General features: G+C 38.5%; 3 protein-coding genes across 4 annotated transcripts; 2 read left to right on the top strand and 1 right to left on the bottom strand.

The window, feature by feature from the left end:
* Positions 1-34: 34 nt before the first annotated feature.
* Positions 35-3,229, bottom strand: nenf (neudesin neurotrophic factor). The gene is made up of 4 exons (XM_083545404.1): positions 2,867-3,229; positions 2,692-2,752; positions 1,314-1,417; positions 35-1,218 (listed from the first exon to the last, which is right to left on the bottom strand). Exons 1-4 carry the CDS (start codon positions 3,002-3,004, stop codon positions 1,042-1,044), a joined length of 480 nt encoding a protein of 159 aa, XP_083401530.1. The 5' UTR covers positions 3,005-3,229; the 3' UTR covers positions 35-1,041.
* pacc1 (proton activated chloride channel 1) lies at positions 3,230-7,924 on the top strand. Its single transcript, XM_083545403.1, has 8 exons — positions 3,230-4,067; positions 4,794-4,890; positions 5,016-5,228; positions 5,332-5,486; positions 6,160-6,299; positions 6,403-6,544; positions 6,633-6,740; positions 6,905-7,924. The coding sequence occupies exons 1-8, from the start codon at positions 4,032-4,034 to the stop codon at positions 7,064-7,066; spliced, it is 1,053 nt and encodes a 350-aa protein (XP_083401529.1). The 5' UTR covers positions 3,230-4,031; the 3' UTR covers positions 7,067-7,924.
* Positions 7,895-24,669, top strand: znf106a (zinc finger protein 106a). Of its 2 annotated transcripts, none has more exons than XM_083545394.1 (22): positions 7,895-8,022; positions 10,506-10,614; positions 11,144-11,205; positions 13,787-13,981; positions 14,635-16,485; positions 16,584-17,013; positions 17,152-17,221; positions 17,310-17,464; positions 17,550-17,610; positions 17,704-18,018; positions 18,125-18,830; positions 18,975-19,024; positions 19,607-19,752; positions 19,899-20,033; positions 21,015-21,131; positions 21,360-21,551; positions 22,033-22,095; positions 22,181-22,300; positions 22,397-22,468; positions 22,596-22,667; positions 22,821-22,967; positions 23,943-24,669. In XM_083545394.1, exons 2-22 carry the CDS (start codon positions 10,561-10,563, stop codon positions 23,997-23,999), a joined length of 5,070 nt encoding a protein of 1,689 aa, XP_083401520.1. In that variant the 5' UTR covers positions 7,895-8,022; positions 10,506-10,560; the 3' UTR covers positions 24,000-24,669. The 2 variants fall into 2 exon arrangements, with proteins under 2 accessions (XP_083401520.1, XP_083401521.1); XM_083545395.1 differs by having other exon boundaries at positions 8,013-8,278.
* The last annotated feature ends 900 nt before the right edge of the window (positions 24,670-25,569 follow it).

Below are 25,569 nucleotides of genomic sequence, written 5' to 3'. Positions count from 1 at the left end.
ACCTTCACTAGGCTAAAGTACAAAAAAAGAAACATTGGAGTACAATGTGATTTATTAGTGTAAAAAGCATCACCAGTTCAGAAATCATTCACACCGACTATGATATATTTGACTGTAAAGTACCCAAAATCCAGACATAAAAGCAGTTAAGATTTGCCCAATAAACTCAGTGTTATTTACAATTTCAGAATGCCAAATTTAGCAGTGAGTCATCAAATTTTCCCAGTCATGCACCACTGGTTAAAGCAAAATGATGCCTATGAGGAGAATATAGTTCTACCCAATTATATTATATGTAAACATTATTTAAAAAACTGTTTTTTTATTTTTTATTATTCATACAGGTGGGTGAACTGTTTTCTATGACATTCAAAGCACCCACCAGGGAAAAACCTACATAGTATATGCATCATTCGTCTACTCGCATGTGGGCAGAAAGACAGACCGCCAGACTGTGTCAGGTTTGGCCCACCTCCCCGCAACCATACAGGTCACTGGTGCGAGCAGAGAAATAACATTATATCACTCTAAATTTTGGATAACACCAAAAGGTCAGCAAAAAGTTAAAAGAAGTCCATTTTGTATATACATTAAGTTGAATATACAAGCAAGATATTAATGTCTTTTTGAGCTTTTTATTGTGTTCAGTGAATTGTATGTATAGTCCATGAATTATTTAAGATGATCACAAAACATGAACAAAAAAAAAAGATTGCATATCACCTGAAAAGGGATTCAAGAGTAAAAAAACACAACAATTTATCAGATGCAAAAATTTGAATTGCACATGTATTAAAAGCAACATCGTTGTAGTCTGAAAGGACAAAAGTCAGAAAACAAACTTGTTTGAACAAATTAAGAAAATAGTGTTCAAGATATACAAATGAGAAGCAAAAACAGCAAAATCAGTAGAAAATTAATCTTGTTAGAGGCACATCTCATAGTAAGATCACAAGATAGTAATCTTGTCCCAGTATTAATCAATACAACGTCTTTAACAAATACTATTGAATCAGCCTAAATGTTCCATTTATCTTAGTATCAAAGCTCGTTTCGGATGTTGAAATGAGGCTGATCCTCTGGTTTGAAATCTTCATTTGGGCTGCCATCTTCATTGAGAATGCGCCTGTGTGTGTAACCTACTATGGGGTACTTCGATTTGTATGTTTCGCTAAAAATGCGATCGAGGGATTCCAGCTCCTCCTTCGTAAGGCCCGTCTAAAATGAGAGGGGGGAAAAAGGAAGTTGTGATTATTAATTAACTTGAAAACCCTGTAGAGGATTACAGCTCTAAAAAGAGTTCAGCAACTCACTGTATCATGGGTCAGATCTTCAGGATTAAGCGACATTTTAGCTACTGCCCGGGTTGAGTCCTTGCCCACGAGAGCATTGTAAGAAGCGCTCTTGCCATAAAAGTCTGAAGAATTACCAAAATAATATCACTTGATTAATTTCATTGATTTGTAACAGCATTTTTGAGGACCATATCAAGGTGGAGGAGTTCAGGTACCTGGGGTCAACAGTGCAAAGTAATGGAGAGAGTGTTGGAGAAGTGAAGAAAAGAGTGCAGGCAGGGTGGAGTGGGTGGAGAAGAGTGATAGCAGAAGTGATTTGTGATAGAAGGGTATCTGCAAGAGTGAAAGGGAAAGTTTATAGGACTGTGGTGAGACCTGTGATGTTGTATGGTTTAGAGACAATGGCATTGAGTAAAAGACAGAAGGTGGAGCTGGAGGTAGCAGAGCTGAAGATGTTGAAATTTTTGTTAGGAGTGATGAGGAAAGACAGGATTAGAAATGAGTTTATTAGAGGTACAGCGCATGTGGGACATTTTGGAGACAAGGTGACGGAGGCGAGATTGAGATGGTTTGGACATGTGCAGAGAAGGGACATGGGGTATATCGGTAGAAGAATGCTGAGGATGGAGCCACCAGGTAGGAGGAAAAGAGGAAGACCAAGGAGAAGGTTTATAGATGTGGTGAGGGAAGACATGCAGGTAGTTGGGTTGAAAGAGGCAGATGTAGAGGACAGAGGGGTATGGAGACGGATGATCCGCTGTGGCGACCCCTAATGGGAGCAGCCGAAAGAAGAAGACGACATTTAAGGACCATATGTAATAACTAGACCGTGTTTATTGTGTCGAGTCCAGTCTGCTTTTGTTGTCAGTCCAACCATATACAGTACACAGTGATAAGAAACACATTCTCCCAGGACCAAGCTGCTACATAAAAGAACATAAATCAACATAAAGCTAACTGGGGTATGAGATAAAGTGCATGTGTGTGACATTTACTGTAAGAAAACTACTGACCAGTGCAGATTTGTGTTAGTGCAAATGATGTCCATGTAATAATAAATAAATACGATCATTGAATTGTTGTAGCAGCAATTTGTGCAAAGTTTTGTGCAAACAAAAGTTTACAGTTAATGAGTCTGTTTATCTGTGTTTCAGTCCAGTTACTTGGTAGTGAAGTGACGAATGGCTTAGGGAAAGAATCTGTTAAAATCTGGACCGAATGCTTCAGTACTTTTTTCCCCAGAAGGCAGTAAAGTCAGTCAGAAAATGCAGGTGTTCAGATGAATAAGAGGTCATTGGCTACATGAGGAGGCTGCACACTTCTGTACTTCAGTGTAGTACTGTTAAATGTATTAGGATAGGGTTGATGTAGGAGCTGCACCATGTCTACAACTAACTTTTGCCAGATGTAACGTCAAACACGACTCCTTTCACGGCCATGTAAATGGGCTCCCCGTCCTGGAAATGAAGAAAAAAATAACAAAAAAGAACCAGAAATTACATTGTGCAAGAAGTAAAAAAAAAAAAAAAAAACCTCGACTCAAAATTATTTTTTTTTGCCACGGAGTCTACCTCACTCCCATCGTATCGTCTCAACTCTTCATCGGTAAACAATCGCACAGGTTTAGACACGGGTTTTACTTTTAATCTCATCTCGTCCGCCAAGCACACGAGCATCAGGGCAAAACAGGGAACGAGTTGTTTTAGCATTATAAAGACTGGTTTTTCTTCTTCTTCTTTTTTTTAAACGTGCGAAAGAAACGCTTTAAATCACCCCAAAAACAGAGTTCCCGTGACGGCTTTGAAAGCCACGATAATAATTCACTAAACCATAAAAACCGCTTGGTTTGACACGAATGATCTCTTTTCCTTCGGAGGTGTGTATGGAAAGTTTTCTTGTTGACACTCCAAACTTCCGCCTCTCCCCAGGCTTTTGTTTTGAAACAGGAACTCGTGACCGGATGTGGGCTGCGGCTAAAACTGTCGCGTTATTCTTATATATTTGTACATTATTTTTTGGATAGAAAAAAATAGTATTTAAACTCAGATTACTGCACACTAGTGGTCATCACCACTATTGTGATTTTGTCTTTTGTAGTGGAAACAGCTGAGATCGTTTCAACAAGTCTGTTGGCCCGCACACTCATTATAAATGCGGATCAGAGCGGCTTTTTAATAAGTCGTTTCTTTTTTTTTCGGGAATATAATGGATCCAAGGGTTCTATACATACACACATATATAAATAATATATGGTGTTTTTAGGTAAATAGGTTTTCTGTTTATTCTTTTTCATTTCTTAAAATGATTGGACTGAAGACTTGGGTTTAGTACTTTTAGTTCCCGTTCACGCTCTTATCACGGGCTGATGGTGTGCTTGTTTGATTTGTGTTATGTACAGAATATACTGACAGTACTACATAATTAAAGCAACAACAACACACTATTAAATAGCATGCTAATCTAGTACACACACTGTGGGTCCCCACCACTGTTTTACTCTAAACATTGAATTAGTAGCTGCTGAGTTTCCCAAACAAACTCAGGCGCCGTGATGTCAGTGCTGGCGGTGGACCAGTTGAGAGACACCTCAGCACTGTCCTCATGTCCACCTACCACATGTCTACTGAATCTATGAGACAGCTCGGACATTAGTCTGACACTGTTAAACACGTTGCCAGGAATATCGAAATCAATCTTCGAAAAAAAAAAAAAAAAAAAACCCCGGGGTAGAAAAAAATGCAACGGAAGGAGACGTCTTGTTGCTACCAAGAGGTATGTAACAGTTTCGAGACTCTTTAAATACGATCAGACTGAATGTAAGTGTTGTGGTCGGTTACCCTGATTAAAGTAAACACGCATGCGATGGATGTTATAGTACAGGATTACTGTATCTAATGGGGAATTTAACCGCTGCTGCTGCTCTGCTCTGCTCTGTGTGGTCATGTGATAGCAGCTGATCCCCTTAAGATCATAGCGCGTGCACTTGATCCAGTGCAGTTGGGGTTAAATGTCGCTTCATCCTCAGATAACTAGTACTTCTCCCTGACTTGGTGGTACCATTAACACTACATCTGACTTTGACTTTGCATAACTTCTGTAATGTTAATGTATATACAGGAGCATACCTTTAAGCACCTTAGAGATCAGTACTGTAGCTTTTAATGAGACTGAATGCACTTTTCCAGGTAAAAGAATATAAACCAATGGTTTAAGAAAAGTATCATAGGGAAAAAAAAGTACAACCGTTTTTTTCTGAGCGTGGAGATACATGGTGTGATATAGATACATTTGTCTTTTAGTATTGTATATTTGGCATTAAGGTAAATAATTGTTATAAGATTCAAATATTCATGCGATGAAATATATCATGCAAATAAATCGCTTTTTATACAGAGACGAACACACATGGCAGGGTGGTATACTTTCTATTTTATAACATATGTGTACTGTATATTCCAAGATCTTATACTGACTGGTGATCGAATCTAAATGTCACAGTTTAATGACGACGATTGTGCACGAGCGTCTGCAGCTTATCAGCACAATGGAGATGTTGCCGAGGACCAAGATGAAGCCGGGTGTAATGTCTTGCCAGGTGTGGATGTAGCTCTTTTTAACGAAATCTGACTTTAATTCAACTGTAAACCTTGATTATGCTGTTTCCGTTTTTGCAACATGCATATGGAATTGTCCCTAAAATGATGTCTGGTCTTCTTACAGATGTGGATGTTATGGACAGAAGTCCACAACCTACTGCCTTCAATAAAGCTTGTTTGAAAAATGTCTTCACGGTCATTCTCGTTCTTATTTACCTTATGCTAACAACAGTGGCTGTATTTCTGGCCTACCAAACCATTTCTGACTTCCTGGAGAAGCTTAATCATCCTGTAATGTCTGTGTCCTACAAAGAGGTTGAGGAGTTTGCGTCCCCAGGTGGGTTCATGATTCATGGTTCAATTTAACAACGTTTGAAGAATTCAGCAGCGCTTTGGTATGAACTTGAATAATGTGTATGCATGCTCTTTTTTATCTGCAGGAATTGCACTGTACCCAGGGAAAGCTCGGTTATTAAGCTGTCGGCACCACTATCATGATCACATTCCCCCTCGTTTATTGGCAGGGCAGACAGAGGACAGTGACTGTGTAATAGAGGAAGTTATTTATAATGACCCATACACAAACCATTCAAAAGTAAGTTTATTCTGTGCTTTCCTTTATATGATTTATCAGCAGGTCTTGTTAATATAATTTCTTTTAAGTTATGTACAGATCTCTGAGCTGTATAGTTTTATGTGCAGAAATATTGTCTTAAAAGAAGTCTTTGTAGATGGTCTTATTGTTTTAATGAATAACTAGCTTGTGTTGTGCAGTGGTTTGCAACTGCCTTTTAAACATGTCTCATCCTGTATAATTGGTATGTGTATTCTGTAACAAAATGCCTGGCATGTGCTTGCAACACTGCATCAATATTTACATACTCTCGAGAAAAAGGTTCAATCTAAAACCATTGTTTTCTTTTGGTTATCTTCTTGATGAACAGGTTATTAGTTTGAAGATTTTACCCCTTGAAGGATTCTCTTGGTTAAGTTCCGTTCTGGAGAGTCAATGTCCTCGTTCACTCTCCTGTTTTCAAAAAGCTGCTTAAAAATACATTTCTAAAAAGTCACATTATTTTAATGCTCTGTCTACCATTTACCATATTTGTGTACCACAATCCTAATAGGAAGATCAGCCCAATGTTTTTGAAGCCTGCTTTTGAAACAGAAACAGGTTGTTTACATACCTAATGACCTAGGTGTGTGCAAAGCATCATGGAAACTGTATTAATAACGTGTTATGTAATATAAATGATGTGCTACATAAGCGAGCCATGGTGGTTGAAGGTCCCACAGATGTCAGGAACCGAGAGCTCATATTTCTACAGTTCAGTCAGAACGAAACCGAAGAGGACTTTAGTGCCATCAGTTACATGCTGTTTGCCCAGTTCAGTGACATGGTTCAGAGGTAAAGATTAGTTTCTGGAATGTGCACCAACATTGTCTGATTCATTCTGTTTTAAATAGTAAAATAATGGTAACAAGTAATACACCTGTTCTTTGGTCACCAGCTCAGATAAAGCTGAATTCATGCAGGACTGTGAAAAGAACTACTCGATGTGGACTTTCTCTGGTGGCTTTCGTACATGGGTCAAAATGTCTTTGGTTAGGACATCTGGAAAGGGAAATGAATCTGTTGAATTTAGGCAAGAGGTGTGCTTAGATTTTTTTTTATAATTATATTTCCAAAATTTTAGAAATGTTGTTAGATTGTGGTATAATCTGTACATTATTTTTGCAGTCTAGTGTGGTGAAGTACAATGACAGGAGGCCTATCCCAGAGAAAACTAATGAACTATTCTTCATTGTGTTTCAATGGCGAGATCCATTTATACAACAAGTCAAAGATGTAAGTAGGAGACTTATGTTTTCTATAACATACTGGAAAAAAAATGATAATGCTGGTTCTATCTAAAAGTCATTTCGAACAACTAACGTACTAAATTACACCTCTTTGAAAAGGAAAGGTATAAAATGTCACTTTTATTAACTTAATCTTCTTTTTGTCAACAGATTGTCACAGCAAACCCGTGGAACACCATAGCAATTCTGTGTGGGGTCTTGATGGCTCTTTTTAAAGCAGCTAACTTTGCCAAGTTAAGCATTAAGTGGACGATCAAAATCCGCAAAAGACACTTAAGAGCAAAAATCAGGGAAATGAACCAAATCAGCTGACTGACAATTAAGAGTGCATGGTCCAACGTTTTCTCTTTGCTGACAACACTTTTAATGTTTACCCAATGGATTTTGAAGAGAATCTTTTATATTTATAACTAATTTCGACATTACAGTGAACTGTTATTTTTTTATTATTATTATTGAATCAGTATGTATTACTTGAAATTTTACAATGACTACTGACATTTTGAACATTAATTGTATGTTCTTCACACAAGAGCTGGATAAGAGAGTACCAAACTGGCTTTGACAATATCGAGAAATCTCTACTACAATTCTTCTCCAGTCTTTTTCTCAAAAACATCAATGCTAGATGCTACATTGCCTTATTTCAGTTGTCTGTGCAGCAAATCTTACATGCATGTAGGGCTTGATCTCTAAAAGCAAATAATCAGTTGTGTGGGTGTGCCTTTGTGTTATCATATTTGACTGCTCATTATTTTTATGATTTTATTTTAAATGTGCTCAGAGACCTAATTGATTTTAAACAATCAAAATGGAAAAATGTATATAAAACCTTAGTTTGAAGTTTGTTACTATGTCTTTACTTTTGCACTTTTGTCAGTTTGAAACCTACGTGTGGCTGACATTTATGACAGTTGTCATAAATGTCATAAATTTATGACATTTCGTATTGTGACACCCCCCCCCATACTAGTTTTTTTCTTCTTTTTTTCTTCTGTCCTGACGTAGAATACTTATGTTAGACCATGCAGTTTCATCACCACAATGTTCATTTACAATATATACTTTGCACACAATCTTTCATTGAGTAAGAATAAAGATTTATGTGTTTTAAGATATAATCTGATTCAGATTTGAGTTCACATACGACATTAAACCGATTTCATGAAACCGACATTGTCCTGTGCGTCTTTTTGAGTACTTAGAGACTGTTATTTTGAAAGCCCTATTTGGTGGACATTAAGAACAAAACCGAATCACATCTCAGGGTAGGTAAGAATGTTCGTCATGGACGAAGAAAAGTTTTAATAATAATAAAAAAAAGAAACACTGTATAAAGACGGTGTCTATACTCCGCTTGAATTTAGAGGTAGTTATGGGAAAATTAGCACGTGTTTATCCCGGGTGCAGTTTCCGGTTGACTGGAAGATGCAGTGTTTGCTAATAGAGCTAGCTGTGGTGTTAGCATGCTTTCTTTTCACCAAATCGTCATTGTTTCTTTAAGTTTAATATAGCGTGCTTATGGTTGTTTTATCCTTTCTTTTTTTAATCTTTATATTTATTTATATACATAAATAATAACGAAGTGGAGTGTTTATATCCTCCGCGTAGCATTAGCTTTAGTATAGCTAGGCAGTGTGGAGACTAAAGAGTGGATTATTGTGTATGAGTGGGCGTGTAAAAAACTCATTATAGAAGTTCAGGTAGGTGTACAGTGGGTCAGAGCTCCATCAATAAAAGAGAAAAGATTAAAAACGATTATTTATAAACTATTAGAACTTCCCATCCCAGTCATATATTTTGTTTGTTTGCTTGCTTGTTTGTTTGTTTTTTCCCCACCCATTTCTCTGTGGAATAGTAGCAGCTTTAATGCCTAAAGTAAAAAAAAAAAAAGTAAATCTGCATCTTGATTTGATCCTTATATAATTTACTGTATAAAGTTGGAGAAGAAGAGGGAGGTTTAAGGAGCATCTCATCTCCAAACAGTAAAAAATATTACATTAGGAGGCACATTTATCTTCTATCAGGTTGAGTTTTTAATCTTTTCTAATGAAATCATACCAGATTCCAGACGTTTACACCAAAGTCTGCTCTTAGTCTCGAGTGCGTTTGCCCTTTACCTTTAAAAATCACTGCGTAAAAACTGAATGTATTTTCCAAAAAATATCCAAAATGACCTACGGTTAGTGGTTGTGTTCAGAAAAACCCAGAAGTTCAGAAGCCCAGGTGCCACAGTGCCGTTTTACAATTGTGCAGATTATTCTAATCAACTTGCAGAAGTGATGCATGGATGAGCTCGTTTACCTTACAACAAGACTAAATTTTATGATAAATAACTAATTCCCATGAGTAAAACAGATAGATAGATAGATAGATAGATAGATAGATAGATAGATAGATAGATAGATAGATAGATAGATAGATGTAGATGTGTGTGTGTGTTAAACCAATGTTAGTCTAATAATAAACCAATTGAAGCATATTGTAAAATATTTAATGTACACTAGGGAATGAAAGGTTTGATGAAAGGAAGAAATGATCTGTAGTGATGATCTTTACTTCTGATCATCATCACTGCACCTCGCAACATCTTAAATCTGCTATAAATGGACATTCGGTGCAACCCAGATGAGGATGGGTTCCCTCTTGACTCTGGTTCCTCTCAAGGTTTCTTCCTTATGCTATCTCGGGAAGTTTTTCCTTGCCACAGTCGCCACCGGCTCGCTCATTATGGACAAACTTACTTATAAAGAACATATTCACTTTTAATCACCACATAATCTGTGTTAAGCTGCTTTGAGACAATGTTCATTGTTAAAAGCGCTATACAAATAAAAATGAATTGATTTGAATCTTGGCAAATGATGTTTTCTTGTGTAATTACTTGTATCAGAGCTCTGAGCATCGAATGATGGATGTTATTGATCTGATACGGTTGTCTTAGTAATCAAGCATCGCTGTTGATTAGTCATGTGCTATTTTAAGAATCATATGGCAAGTGTGCTTTCTAACAGGTTCATATGCAATGTGTGCTGTACGTGAATAAACATTTGTGGCATTTAGCGGACGCCCTTGTCCAGAGCGATGTATAAAAGTGCTTTGAGTCTCTAGCAATGAATAAATCAACACTGGTACGCTAGATTACAAACTTAAGATAAATCCAGTATCATCCAGCAGTTTCTTAAGTATGATGGAAAAAGAAATACTGCAGGACTAGACTAGCAATCAGCCAAAAGGTCATTTGGTACATTAAGGGTTAGGTGTATTTACGCTGTAACAGGCACCGTGTGACCTGCTGTTTGAGTTTTCCAGAACACACACTCCGGGGCATCATACTTGCCCAGACACAGTAGTGGTCTGCATTTAGCCCCAGTGAGCAGCATGCGCTCTCATGGCATTTATACTGGCAGTGGCGCTTGAGACACTGACCTCTTGAAACTTTTCCAGCTTCGTGGTGCTACGATTCTAAGTCTGAGCTGAGTTCTTCTACATGTGTTGATGTATAATTAGGCAGATAAATACGTCAAAGTATTTGCCGTGCAAGCACAAGACCGAGGAAGGGCTCCTTTCCTTGAATTTGTTAACTAGGAGTTAGTCTTCCATCAGTTCATTACGTAACTATGATTGGTGTTCTAATCATTACAAATGCAAATATTTAAAACGCAGTACGAGTTATTATTAACTGCAGTTAATTTCACAATTTCACAGCTTGCTTTTGCAATTTTACATGTTAACCACTTCTTGTTTCCAGATATGCAGCACATATCTGTTATGGGCTAAAATAGATCAGCATCACCACCAGCATCATGGGGAAAACCCAGACCTGCATTTTGTGTGAAATTGTCTACAACTCCAAACAGGTGAAGCTGGTTCCTTCTTTATACATGTTCTTTTCCATCTCTGTACATAACACTTACCTGTGACTGAGTTAATAGGAAGAACCAGCTATAATTGTCTGTCTGAATCTTAAGGCATGTTTTGGGTCCACTTATTTGCTTAGAAATAAGAGTTACTACAAATCAGTAGAAAGTTCTTCTGAATAATTGCATCTATGATAATTTATGATAAATTGAACTAACCGCCAAAGCACTGAGACATTGCCATTTAGAAATATTGCCTTAATCATTTTTTAGTACAGTTCCCGGGACATTAAGAGGTTGTCAACGTCCGTTAAAGCTAATCATGTGATTTGCGATTGCATTGGCTTTACACTCTATTAAGACTACTTCAGCTACACCATCAGCCAGTTTTTCCTCCATCCTTTTCAACTGTTTCAAGTTTTCAAATTAAGGTTTTAAATAAATCACCTCATGATTAGACAAGACCAGCAAAAGCTGCTGTTTTAGTGAGTTTAATCCATTTACTGGTGTCTCTTGTTTTCTCCAAAAGGAGATGAATGAGCACATGAGAAGTATGCTGCATCATCGGGAGTTGGAGAATCTAAAAGGCCGGTAAGTGACTGCATTCATATAGTCTGTCATATGAGTTTCACTCACTTGGTAATGAGTTTTGTTCATTCTTCTTTCACATTGCCATAATGTATAACGCTGTGTATTTTGCCTCGTATGGTTCGATTACATTTATAGTGAACTCCAGGAACTTCGTCATCGTTCAAGTTAATGTACTGTTAATTTTACAATGAATTATTATACTAAAGCGCACATCGGGTGTAGCGACTCAAAATTCTCACGCAGATAATCCGCGAAATATTCTTCTCAGATGATCCTTTTTATTTAATCATATTTTTTTTACAAAATTACCAAAGAGGTACAGCGCTTATTGTACAACGAATATATTTATATAATCATTTTATCGAGAAGAGTTGTTTGTATGCAAATATTATAATTTTTTTTCTAATATTTTTTTATTTAATTAATGCCAGGCGACACTGTTGAGACAATTCAAAATTGATGCATCAGAAAATCCTTCTGTTACCAATCTGATTATTTATGCCTCTAAACCTATTTATTTATATTAGAACGTTAAAAAAAGTGCAGGTTCGTATTTCTGAGGGAAAAAAAAGAAAGAAAAAAGGTTAATTATCTTTTATCGCATGCCAGCAGAAATATAAGGAATTTATATGAAAAAAAACGTATAAAAAAGTTTTATATATATTTATATATATATATATATATATATATATATATATATATATATATATATATATATATATATATATATATATATATATTTATATTTTGAACACTATATAATCACAATTATTGCCACCTTTGTATTTAGTTCATTTGTGCAACATCGCCAGGCAGAAATAACAGCACTAATAATACAGTGCTGAGAGGTTCAAGAAGCAAAACACATTAATTGGATTGTAGATTGATGGTCAATATTCTTAAGTATAAGAGTCTTCTGCTATACTGTTTCAACTCTTTGGAGAATTGAAAGCAGGAAAGAGACATTTCCTTATTCCAGGATCTCTCCAGAGTCCTAAGTAGACTGGCAAATGGATAGCCATGTAAAAAAAAAATATATAATGTGTGTTGGATCCTTGTCTTAATTCTAAATGAACAGTTTATATAAGCTTGTCAGGCATCTCTCTATTTTATACCCACTGCTTGATTTATGAACTTTTGTGTTATTTCATTTGCGTATTCTATACACTCTGTATGCTTGAAAACGCATTAAAAAATAAAAAAAAACAATAAAACATGATTAATCATAACATTCTGTTTAGTTTTGAGAGTAAAATATTACATTGCACGTGCAATTTATTTCTTTATTTACATTATGAATGGCAATATTTCTCAGATGGCACTGGCAATTAATTTTATTAGCACTCTGCCGTTTTGTTACGGTTTAAATGTGATATTTTACTTGTTGTAGTTGGTGGTAACCGTAGTTAGGCACATGTCATATTTATTCTTCAAAAGGACAAGCTGAAGTGGCTGCCATAGGACAAGAATAGGTATATATGGGCACTGAGGATTCAACATTCAAGGCCAGCATAGTGCAACTGTTTCTATCATGCGACTGTTATGTAGGCCGCAGGAATGTGAAAAGTGAGACTGGTACAGAGGAAAACCAAGTAACCTTGAGAACATAACACTGGTGCACAAATATCACTTTTTGTATTCTGTCTTTATAGATTTGCACATTATATTTAGAAAAAAAATTCAATTCGTATCTGCATATATGAAGTTAAACTTAAAACGCAAAGGGTTTAAAGATAATTTGGAAATAAATGTATTAAAAAGTTGCACCATCTTAGAACTGTGCTTATTAATTAGAGTTTAGTACTGATTTAGTACTAATTTAGTACTATTTTTAATACCACTCTGCCATGACCCAGTTTTTGGTAGGGATTTGTCAGTTGCCTGTAAGGCAACTCTTTATAGCTCACAAGCCTGGCATTTGGGAGTGTAGCTCTGGTGGAGAATGGGGGTTTGCTAGGCAGCTGCCTGCTGCTCATATTACAGCAAATGCTGGAGAGACCCACCCTGATGCTTACAGGGAGGGAGGAAGGGAGGGGGAGTGCAGTAGCTAAAGTAGACTGTTTGTAAGGCATTCACTGCAGAGCGCAGCAGACACCATCGTGGCAGCGTGCGAGGGCTCGGCTGCAACAGAGAGGGTGCTGGCCTCTCGACAGCTCCAGGCTCTATTTCTCGTGGCGAAAACATCATGCCATAGGCCAGAGGCACTCTCCCAATCCATGCTGCAAGCATGAAATGAAGGCTTTGAAAACCCTCTACAAGATCAGGAAGATCCAGCTGTTTTTCTTTATGTTTTTACATTAACACGAGAATAAGTCAGTTTGCCTCCTGATCATTTAAAGTGATTGTTTTTTTTTCCATTGGATATTTTTTCTCTTTATTTTTTGTTTTATTCTTTTTGAGTTGAAAGAAAATTCTCTCCGTTTCTTTAGAAGCATAGGGGTATGCTTTTTCCCGCCCAAGATTTGTGTGGAACAAAAGTCAAGGCCTAAGTTATCCTCGAGCCACCTGTCATCCACTTTTGCAAGCAGTTCGCCATGCCTGAGGGCATCATTTATCGGCCACTGTCCCCTCTCCTTCCCAGGGACTGCGGCCATGAGTGCCGGGCATGTGGAGTAACTGTTGTAAGCCTGACGGAGTATGCAGATCACATCTCCAGCTCCAAGCACAAGCAACGTGTTGAAGCCCATGACCACCAGATATCGAAAACGGACCAGGACGAGGACTACTTTGACAAAGAGATGGTAGAGCTCATTGAAAAACGAAAAGAATTCATCAGGTAAAGTTGTTTATTTATAACTGGATAGACTGACTTAATTAATCATGTAGGACTGTTGTGCTGCAAGGGTGTTGGGCACAGTAAATATTTGTGGCCTTTCTTTGACGCATTCCATTAACGCAAGTGTTTTGGGGTAGTGTAGGTTATGTATTAAAATATTTTGACATGATCAGTAGTCCTAATTAACTTCAGCAAAATTCATCCAGTTTTACCCATGAGTTTTAAAGCCATCGTCATATCCAGCATACGTTTAGCTCTATTTTCAACTGAACTACAGGCTGGTGTCATGTATCTGCAAGCATAAATCAGTGCTACTCTCACTCACTTTAACCCTTCATAGTACTTTAGTAAGCAGCATTCAAATTTCTGCTTTTATTTAATTGTTGTATTGAAAATGAACACAAGTTAATAAAGCTAGTGTTTAGTATTTGTTGTAGTGTCACTATGGGTAGTGGCACAAGAGGTGTGTTAGTCAAGTGACTTGGCTTGCATCCAATGTCTTGTCACATGTAAAATCATAGTTCCTAACTTAAGTAAGGGCAACTTTTCTTTTCTTTATATTTGACTAGTTGTCATTCAAAATTTTATCTGTGGAACATAGAAATTCACGTTTTTAATTGTCTGATTTCTTATTCACGTTGGCTTCTCTTCAGACAAGAGGAAGCTGCTTTGAAGAGGGCTAGAGAGGAACAGGCGACCATGAGAAAGTGGAAAGATATGAAGGACCAGTGGCATGATCCCAGAAAGTGGCACCAACAGCAAGGTGGTTCTTGGGGCCCTCGATTTTCCAACTTTTCCTTGTCATCCAGAATTGGGTTAAATGCCAACTTGCAAGAACCACGTAGGGGCCCCGAGTTTGATCGTGACAACTGGAACAAACGGCAGATTAGGAGTGCCACTTGGCATGCTGAAGGGCCACCTGACTTGCAGAGATGGCAATCCTTAGATGGACGAGGTGGTAGCTTGCATAGCAAGGGAAACTATTGGGGGGCTAGACCAGGCACCTATGTAAATTGCTTCCCACAACAGAGAAACCAGTTACCCTGGTCTAACAGAGAAGGCAATAGAGGTAACTTTGAAAGACAAAACGACTTGCATTGGCAACCCTTCAAAGGTAATCATTGCACTGCACCATCTAGGACACATCACAACCAGAAACCACATCATAGTACAGAAGCCCAGAAGAAGTGCAACAAAAGACAGGATGGTGCTGGAGAAAATGATCCTGGAAAGGGCAAGGGAAGGCCAGACAAGGCCCGCCGTTGGGCACCATATCCTCCAGGTTTGCTTGGAGAGCCTTCAGCTCAAAGTGATATGCAGCCTGGATCAGATAAGGTGAATTCTGACTCTTCTGAACATAGTAACAAAAGAAGATTAAATGCCAGCACTCAAAGCTTGGTGGGGCAGTCACAAACAGACCTTGAAAGCAGCCTCCTTGAATCCTCTAAGGCCAAGCAAGAATATGGGAAAGATCACAGTAAGCAAAGCACGTGTCCTAATAAGAAAATTAAAAACAGTGGAAAAATGCAGAGACGTACATCTTCACCCTCTTCTACATTGCCTTTTCTAAATCAGAGGCTTGAGAGATCCACCAAGCAGTGTGAAAAAAGGGCCACTGCTAACACTGATTTAGTGACTAATCTCAGTCGAACATCAAGTCAAGATTCTGTTAACTCTAAAGCTTCAAAGCTTTCTCATGCATGCTCCAAGTCCGCTCTAAGTGTTTCCATCGATCAAGAGCAAGAACATCTGATTTCTGAAATGCTGTGCAAAGCAAAGGAGAACCTTTTGTGTAAGCAAATCTCAGTAAAAAACCCTGCCACAGAGGATGACCTCAGAGGTCAGCTGCATATCCAAGAGGACAAGTTGATAGGAGGTTCAAAGCTGAGCAGGGCAAAAGAACACTGTAACAATAAGAGGAAATCAGATGAGAACCATGACCGAAGGAAAGAAGAGGAGAACAATGGAAGAAGCGAAGAATGGCAGTCCCTTGAAAAAACTGAAACTGTTGTGCAATTAGGCTGCTCAACAAAAGACAACAATCTGCTGTCTCTGCAATCGCTGCAGGTCAGCACTTCCACCATGGACCGGGAAGATGAGGAAGAATGTGCAGAAAGGGAAGATCTTGCCAGAGATCAGGAAATACAAGCTATGGATGAAGGCATTATGTCTGACAGTGAGGGCAGTCGCACCAGCCACTCTTTTACCACAACTGGTTGCTCCGTGCCATCCTTGAAAAAGCTGGCCCTTCCTGCTAGTTTCAAGCGGGACCTGAACCGCCACATCAGCAGTAAAGTCAAAGGAGTAGCCCATGAGCCCAACCTCAACATTGCACGCCGTTTCAGAAATGTAAGTGGCGCACGTGAGACTGAGAAGGACATTGGACTTAAACCCACCCTACGTCAGCTCATTAGCTCCTCTGCCTCCAGAAGAAATGTCAATTGGGACCAGGTATATCAAGAGGTCCATCGCAAAAAACAGGAGCAGGGCAAGGGTTTGCCAAGGTAAAATGTTCCTGCTTTTATGTTTGCCCTATATTGTTTTAAGTACAAATATCAACAATTCCACAAAATCACATTCTTACCACATGTTTTTTGGTCAGGTTTGGAATAGAGATGGTGCCCAATGAGCCTGAGGGTGCAGGCCACATGGAAGATGATGATGTTCCTCTCTATGAAGGCTTCCATTGGGACTCTGTAGCCGATGGCAGCCCAGGATCTGCATTTCCACGCAAACGCAGCATGTCAGAAAGCAGTGTGGTCACCCATGGCACCACAGCCTCCAGTTCATTCCTCAGAGCTGCAGAGCCGGCTTCTGACATGAACTTAGCAGACAGTGCCATTCAGGCTGTTCACTCACCCATGGAGGAGGATTGTGCTGATCAAAGGGATAGTAAGGCCATAGCCCAGGCCAAAGAACACATGAAGGAAATGGAAGTACAAAAGCCTGTCCAGGACCTGGAGGCTGTGGATGGGGAAAGTTGCATGTCAAGTACTGAGCTGAATGGAGGGAAAAAACGCAGAGCTGTGGGGGTAAGTTATGCATTAAGACTGACATTCTATAATCGTTGTACCTCACTGCACCTTTATCAAACAGTAGAAGCATAAATTCAAGTTGTCCAAATGTGTAAATGTGAGTGTTATATGATGGTTTTTTTTTTTTCTCCCTAGGATGTGGCATCTACAGAAATTCCTAATTCAGAGAGGAAAAATAAGAGGATAAAAATAAAGCCTAAGAAAGGCAAGTGTGGGATTATTTCAGGTAAAACATAAAAAAAAGAATATTCTGTATCATGTTATAATGTGTTGTCCTACATTGTGCTGTGTAGAATGCTCTCAGTTGGATGAGTTATTGGCTGTTTCTTTGCGAGAGGAGGAACTGAACAGCTCTCTGCAGTCAGTGGATAATAGTTTGATCCAGGCTCGATCAGCCCTGCAGTCTGCCTACATGGAAGTGCAGCGTCTGCTGATGCTCAAACAGCAGGTTGGATCTGTTACAAATGTGGAAATTTAAAAAATCTCATTTTAAAATGTAGATTTGAATTTATGATCATTTAATTACTACCTAGGTAACCACAGAAATGAGTACACTGAGGACCAAACGTATAGAAATTTTACAAGGCTTACAAGGTACATCCATTGGAACGAGAGTTAGAATTGTAAAAAAAAAATGTATATATGAAAAATGTGCTTAGAAATTTTTTTTACTGTTTTATTCTTTAGGAGTTTCTGATTCTTCACTAAGAACAAATAACACCGATGAGAACCTGATCATGGCACCAATTCTTTCACTGCCCTCTTTGGCCCTGCCTGAACATATTGAGAAGCCCATTAATCCACCTATGGCTCCCTCCATTCTCTCACCATCACCTGCCTGTAGCCCGCCTCTTTTTGCAATCAAACAGGAGCGTTTGTCGCCTGTGACTGTCACCCCGGCACAAGAGCCTACAGACAACCCACTTTCTGGCCCTCACAGTACCACACCAGAACAATCGGCTGCTGTCTCCACTGAGGCTGGTGTTGAGTTCATCGGTTTCGGTAGCGTTTCATGCTCTCAAAATCAGAAAATATTTTGTTCTTGCAGATAATGCTTACTTTTGCTTTCCAGTACTTGCCTAATATTCTCGCTTTCTGTTTGCCACAGATGCCAATTTACAGTGCAACCTTAATGTAAAACTGTGTCAGGAAAATAAGAAATGTGCGGAGGATCATAATTTACAGCTGTCTCCTGTTCCCCAAGCTCATCATGCCTCTCAGGAGTATACGTTAGACCCTCAACCCTCCCCGAACTCCGTTAACCCATCACTTAACCAAGTCTCTCTCAAAGTCTCTCCACCACGCAACAGCCCAGAAGCTAACCCTGGAAAACGTGTAAGAAAGCTGAAAAAGAAGAGGGTCCTAAGGAATGCCCAGGGAAGCAAGCAGCCTGAGATCAGTGACTCTGAGCTAGATGCAAGCCAACCGACCCGGCCTGTTCGCAAGCTGCGACATCGTAGACGCACTAGTGGCTCCTGTTCCTCTCCCCCTGCTGCTGCAATAGAAAAAGAGGAGGCCATGGAGCTAACAGCTTCACCAGATCCTCAAGAGACAAAGGGACCAACTCAGGCTTCTGTTAGGAAGAAGCCTCAGGACACTGAATCCTCAGAGCTGGAGATAGTGGAGCTCCCACCATCTTTACCTACGTTAGTGGTTAATTTGGACTCCTCTGATGCTGAAGAGAAAGAAAGCAGCCTTTCCAGAGTCTCCAAAGAGTCTGTTACTGAGGTGACACAAAGCCAGAACCTTGCATGCAATGAAGTTACCTCCACCAGTGAAATTGACACCACGAGTGTCATCACAAGCTGTGGAAGGTAAATTTGAATGAAAACTGACCATTCATAGCTGTAGTTCTAAGTATTATAGGTTAATGTTTTTTTTTGTCAGATCAGACAGGTCCTTCACAGGGTTTTGAAATATAATTTTATAATATCCGATTTCCTTTTTTGTGTTTGCAGTTCAAAAAATGTGACTCTGACAGTTATGAAGGAGTCCAAAGCATCTTCTGGTAAGTATTTGAAGTTTACAGGTTGATATGAACTGAACTATAACTCATAAACTACATTGTTTAAATTAGGAAAGCATACATTTGAAATAGATCTTTTTAATGGGATGGTATATTTAAAAAACAACATAGTCTGGAGGAAACATTAAGCCTATAGTAAACGGTTTTAGGATAAAACGAACCAGTCCACAGGGCAACCATGGAAGGTCAGTGGAGTCCACACAACCGAAATTAGAATGATAATGCCGAAAATATCATCAACTCTTTAAATTACTTTTTAAGGGCAAAGTATTTTTGGCGCCTGGGTCAGTTTGAGGCCCCCTGACTTGTTTCTGAGAGCAACTGTTGTGATAACAGCCCATGATGAACTGCAGGTCACATTGCAGTGCATGTGCTGTTGAGGTTTTCAGTGACATTTTATTTTATATTTGTAGACAAAAATCATATAAGCAGTTAAAGTTACTCATTAGTTTAAAAGTCGTCAGCGCAGATGAAAGGTTTGTGTGTGTTGCAAATTTTTGGCCTTTTTTTTTTTAAAGAGAGGACATGGTCACTGACTCATGCTGTTTATGTGTACTTTACTAGATGCATCGTCAGATGCATGTGAAGAGGTGATGCCGACTGAGGGCTCATTTGAGGGCCATCAGGAGGCAGTAAACGGAATGCAGGTTCATAATGGCCTGCTGTATACTTGCTCAGGAGACCGCACTATACGATCCTTCAACTTGATGGTGAACCCACAAAACAACCCCTCACAGAATCTATACACACTGAGAATGTCTTTAGGTCTTATCTCACAATATGAAGTTCTGTAAATCAAGTGAATATATTAATTGTATAGATTAGATCATTACTGTGTTCTCTTGCTTTATTATAGAGTCGTAAGTGTGTGGCAGTGTATGATGGACACAGCAGTAAGGTGAACTGTCTGGTCGTGTCATCTGGACCCGGCTTGCCACTACGACTCTATTCTGGATCTAGCGACCAAACCATTCGCTGCTATAACATCAAGGTGGGTGTTTGTACCACTGTTCCACCAGTCCTTCAATTATAATTGACCTTCATTTGCTGGTAATGTTCACAGTTTGTGCTTTTAATCTTACAGCTCTCACATAGTCTTTTACTGTGCCTTTATTGCGGTTTAATATCTATGGTTTTATTTGGGGTTTTTTTTAAAGTGAAAGTGGAAATTCACTTCAGTTACTTTTGTTACGTTTTTTTCAAGTAAGCACAAAACACTTGGTTGGCTGCAATAAGCTTATTTTATAATTTTTTATTTGGTCAGTAAAATTATTATTATTTTTTTTTACATTACCCATTTCCAAGTTTCATTAGGCATTGTTTATTAAGCAACAACAAAACAAATCCATAAAGAAAGGGTTTGTAAAATATATGGTGTATAGCTCTCCACATTCTAATATATGTATTAAGCTAATAAAAAAATATATTTTGGTCATCTATATATGGCCCTTACAGTACCAGCAGCTTCAGGTAATGTTTACATCAGCCATCAGAATGGAGGAAAAATATGATCTCAGTTACTGTGGCATGATCGTTGGTGCCAGACATTCTGGTTTGGGTGTTCTCGCACCATGTAGTGACTACTTCCTGCGTAATAATGCACAGAGCAAACATGGTTTTTATGAAGATGACCGTGAGTTCAGTGTTGTTCAGTTGAATTTCCCAGTCACTGGATCTGAATCCTATAGAGATTCACAGCATGAGAGTGCACCTGAAAAAGCAGGGATTGTGGGATTCTAATGTCAACCAGAATCTCATAGGGATGTTTTCAAGATATTGTAAAGTACATGCCAACACTGTTTTGAGAGCAAAGGAAGGCCTACATACCTATTATTAATTAAAGAATAATTTTCCAAATATGTTCTGTAAGTGTATGTTTTAAACACTTGTTTTTCATGTTTGCCAACATGTAGCCAATGCTCAGTCATGATCAATTTCAGACCAAAGTCTGCATTGTTGATGTTTCTTTCAGACCCGAGAGTGTATGCAGCAGCTTAACCTCCCTCACCGTGTGCTTTGTCTCCATAACCGTTGGAAAGTGCTCTATGCTGGACTGGCCAATGGCTCAGTGGTCACCTTTAGCCTCAAGGTAAACCTCATTCCTGTTCCCTACTCAGGACAGCATTGACCTACACATGCTTTAGCTTTACATTTTTTGTAAATGTTACTGTATATGGATTTCCTTTACTATGTAACAACCAAATGTGTAGTGTTTATTGATTTTGTGTTCCTGTGGGTACATTGCGTGGTCCGCTCTGTGTTTTGAGCCACCTTTGTCTGACTGTTTGTTTGTTTTGTTTGATTCCTTTCAATCCAGAATAATAAGCAGCTAGATGTGTTTGAGTGCCACGGGCCACGGGCGGTGAGCTGCTTGGCTACGGCACAGGAGGGAGCACGGCGCGTGTTACTCGTTGGCTCTTATGACGCCACCATCAGTGTGAGAGACTCCAAAAGTGGCCTGCTGCTGCGTACTCTGGAGGGGCACACTAAAACAGTCCTCTGTATGAAGGTGTGTTTTAGCATTTCTTTATTGTGACACTGTATTCCATGGTAATTCATTTTGTTTAGTTTTGCAGTGCTTGTGTTATCCAGCTTCTGTACGTAGCTCTTTTCTTATCTACTTATTGAGTCGTGTACACTTTCCCCCTGAATCCTTATTGTTGCTAGGGAAGTAATGCAGAGTTCATTTGATATATTCATAATATATTTTATCTCTCATATTTGACAGTGTGCCTATTGCCAAGTTTAAAGGCCTAAGGCTTTGGGTTGCTTATCAAAAGGTCAGGGGTTCAAACCCCAGTACTGCTACTGCTGGACCCTTGAGCAAGGCACACCACCTATCCCCACTTTGTCTGATGGCTGTATCTGCCCTCTGACCAAAGCTTCCTAACAAGCTGTGATATGTGAAGAAAGGATTTGATTGTGCTGTAGCGTACATGTGACGAGTTAAGTTATTTCTTTCTTTTCTCTTCTCTGTATTTCTTTTGGAGGTGGTGAATGATCTAGTCTTCAGTGGATCCAGTGACCAGTCTGTGCATGCACACAATATACACGTGAGTTTTTTTAACAGACCTTTTTACAAATTGCATTCATCAATGTGCTGGAAAGCTTTAATTACAGTAGTGTTTGTGCTTGTAGACAGGGGAGCTTGTGAGGATCTATAAGGGCCATAGTCATGCTGTCACTGTAGTGGCCATACTGGGGAAAGTGATGGTCACAGCATGTTTGGACAAGCTGGTCCGTGTGTATGAGCTACAGGTAACAATCGTACAGTCTGCTGTGTTTAAAGTGTATGATTTTGATTGGGTGGATTTGTGTATTTTGATGTGTTTACATTGTTTGTGTGGCTGTCAGTCTCACGACAGGTTACAGGTCTATGGAGGACATTCAGACATGGTGATGTGTATGATCATTCATAAAAGTATGGTTAGTACAACAGATTATCATACACAAATCTTGTTAGTTTTCTTCTACACAATTTATTCAGTGATGCCTGTTGAGCTGTTGATGAATTTCTGGAATTCTGGTTTATTTTTTTTTTCTGTTGTATTAGATCTACACAGGTTGTTATAATGGGAGTGTACAGGCTGTCCGGCTAAACCTGATGCAGAACTACCGCTGCTGGGTAAGAGATTGCATGCGGTGTTAGTTGAGTTCACTCCTGATATCGCAGTGTAGTGTTATGGTGGTGCTACGTGCTGCCGTTCATCTGATGTCTAGCCTTTTTGATGTGCAATAATGGTGCAGTTCTGATGTATGCTGTTGCGCTTCACTATAGTGGCATGGATGCTCACTGGTTTTTGGTGTAATGGAGCACCTGCAGCAGCACCTGTTGAATGATCACACCAGCCACAGTCAGCAGACACTGAAGTGCCGCTGGAGGAACTGTGACTCCTTCTTCAACTCCCGCAACGGCTTCAAACAGGTTACTGCACAACTCTTGACCAAGTTTATTTCTAATCAAGATTAAAATTTATTTCAATGGGGTTTTTTGTTTTTGTTTTTATCAAAGAGTACTTGGTGCGTTGTGCCATGTCTGAATAAAAGAATAATTGAGGAAGTAAATACTCCAGGTTTTGTTATATGCGACTTTACCAAATGTAATTAAACAGAATAGAGAGCATCACATGCATGTGACATTTCTTACTGGTATAGATAAAGCACGCCTAGATATTTTAAGTGTTCGCTTTGTGAAACCATTTTATATGAAAATATGTATTAGGAATTATTATAAATACAAGATAATGGTGACCTCTACAGGCAGAAGCAATGAAGCCTGGACAATTAAAAACTGGAACAGAAATTGTCAAAGAAACCGAAATCAGCCGAGTCACTTAGTTAACCATGTGTGTGTAAACTGCTACCTTCACTTGATAAAGAAATGTGTGCAAATGCAAATTTTCAACTTGATTTCAAACAATTTATCAACTCCTCATATCATATTTGTAGGTTTAATTTAATGGAACTACACTTTCCTGATGCTGAGCACTTGGCTTTGAAAACTAGAAAAATATCAGTGCCAGTCATTTGTGGCATCTGAATACTTTCCTTATCAACTTAGTCATTCATAAGCATAAAAAGATATGGTTAAAAAAACTATCACAAAAAAAAATAATATATATATATATATATATATATATATATATATATATATATATATATATATATATATATTATATTATTTTTTTTAGGTATCAAAAATATTCAGAGTGAGTGTGATATATCTGCAACACTCTGAAGTGTAAATTTAAAGTGAATATATGTGCAGGTATATTATAAGGTAGATGATTAGGTGGCAAAAACAAATGTCTCTGAATATGTATTTCCGCTCACTGTATGATGAACATTTCTAAAACATCCTGCAATACCTTTTAACACTATGCTTTTCTCATCTTTATAGGCTGTGCAAGCTCACATGCAGAAACATGCAGAGGAGGACAGTAAATTGGAGTCCTAAGGGGTCCTATAAAGGTCAACCTAGATAATCCAAATATCCTCCTCTTCTCCCATATTGGGAAGATCTCATCTACACCTCAGGATAGGAGCTCTTTCCTTGTGCAATCCTTTTTTTTCTATGTGTAATCAAATACCAGCAGTTATCATCTTAAAGGGAGAGAACAATTTACTGTGACGGTTTTAGATGCCACTTCAAAATACTGGTGATTTTTAGCTGAAATAGCCATTTGTGGATAGAAACTACAGACAATGCAGTCTCTGTTAGGACATTTTCAGAGCAATGCTCATAGGCTTCCATCACGGTCACCTTTTGCTTAGTGGATGTGTTGGAGGCTTTTGGCATCCAAAGGTTTCTTCACATTTTTTTATTTTATTCTTCTTTTTTTTTTTTTTTAGATGAAAGTTCTTCCCTTTTAGTGGAGCTGCTGGTATTCTGACCATGCCAGTTTCTCTTTCCTCTTATCCATGTACACTGTAATCTTATCTCTTTGTGTGTAGCTTGACTTTTTGTTCGCACACCATATGATAATTGTGTCATCTTCAAGAAAAAGATAACAGATGTACAGGCAGTGGATAAAATATCTCTTCCATCTTTTTACATGATGGTACAAAGTATTATCAGCTCGGGGAACTAATGACCAAATAAAGACTAAGAATAAAAAGAAAAAAAACGAACTGTGTGGAAGAAAAATTTCAACAGACCAGAAGAGTGGTTGCTGCTGTCCCTCTTGCTAAAAACCACACATTTGTTTATTACTGTGTATGGCATTGGTTTCGGGATGATATTCATTTGGAGTGTTTTGTGGTGTAATAGAATGGTGTTATTGAGCAAGAAAAGAGTTTTTTGAAGACCCCTTATTCCTTATAATTCACTCACAGTTCAGATAATGACATTGTTTCACAGTTGTTTTATGGATAAACAAGGTAGGACAACAAGGATTTAGGGAAACATTTTTCATAGCTTACTTAAGAATCATAACCTTTTGTTTTTTAAGATTTCTGAAAGGTGGTCAGTTTTATAAAAAAAGTTTTTTCTTCAAATTTCAGGTTTTTTCTTTTTCCACCACTATTTAAAATAGTGGCTTTATATAGGCCTATATTTTGTTTATGCAAGATGGGGTTTTTTTTTCACGTGGAGGTTAAGATACAGAGTTTGCCATAAACGAAAGATCAGTGTTTAAGGACATTCGTTTGCTGTGATTGTGACAGGTCCTGAGTTATGACAGTCAGTGTGTATAACCTGCTGTGAGCAGAACGTGTGGGAGTGTGCCTATGTAATACAGTGCAGTTTTTTTTCCTTTTTTTTTTTTTTTGTTTTTTCACAAAGTGATTCTCACACAAAATTGAGATCAGTGTGTAGGGGGCTCTGCCCTTTGTTTCTTTAAAAATCCTTTTATGGACTTTTATATGAATGTGGGAGTAGGTGCATGCAATCTTGCTCTAAAGCATACTTATGACTGAAGGTGTGTGTGTGTGTGTGTGTGTGTGTGTGTGTGTGTGTGTGTGTGTGTGTGTGTGTGTGTGTGTGTGAAAGTGTGTGGGCGTGTTTTGCAAGTTGTTAAAGCGGTTAT

The sequence above is a fragment of the Silurus aristotelis genome, assembly GCF_946808225.1.
Source record: "Silurus aristotelis genome assembly, chromosome: 6".
In the NCBI taxonomy this organism is placed as follows: Eukaryota; Metazoa; Chordata; class Actinopteri; order Siluriformes; family Siluridae; genus Silurus; species Silurus aristotelis.
This window is presented reverse-complemented; position numbering and strand designations above follow the sequence as displayed.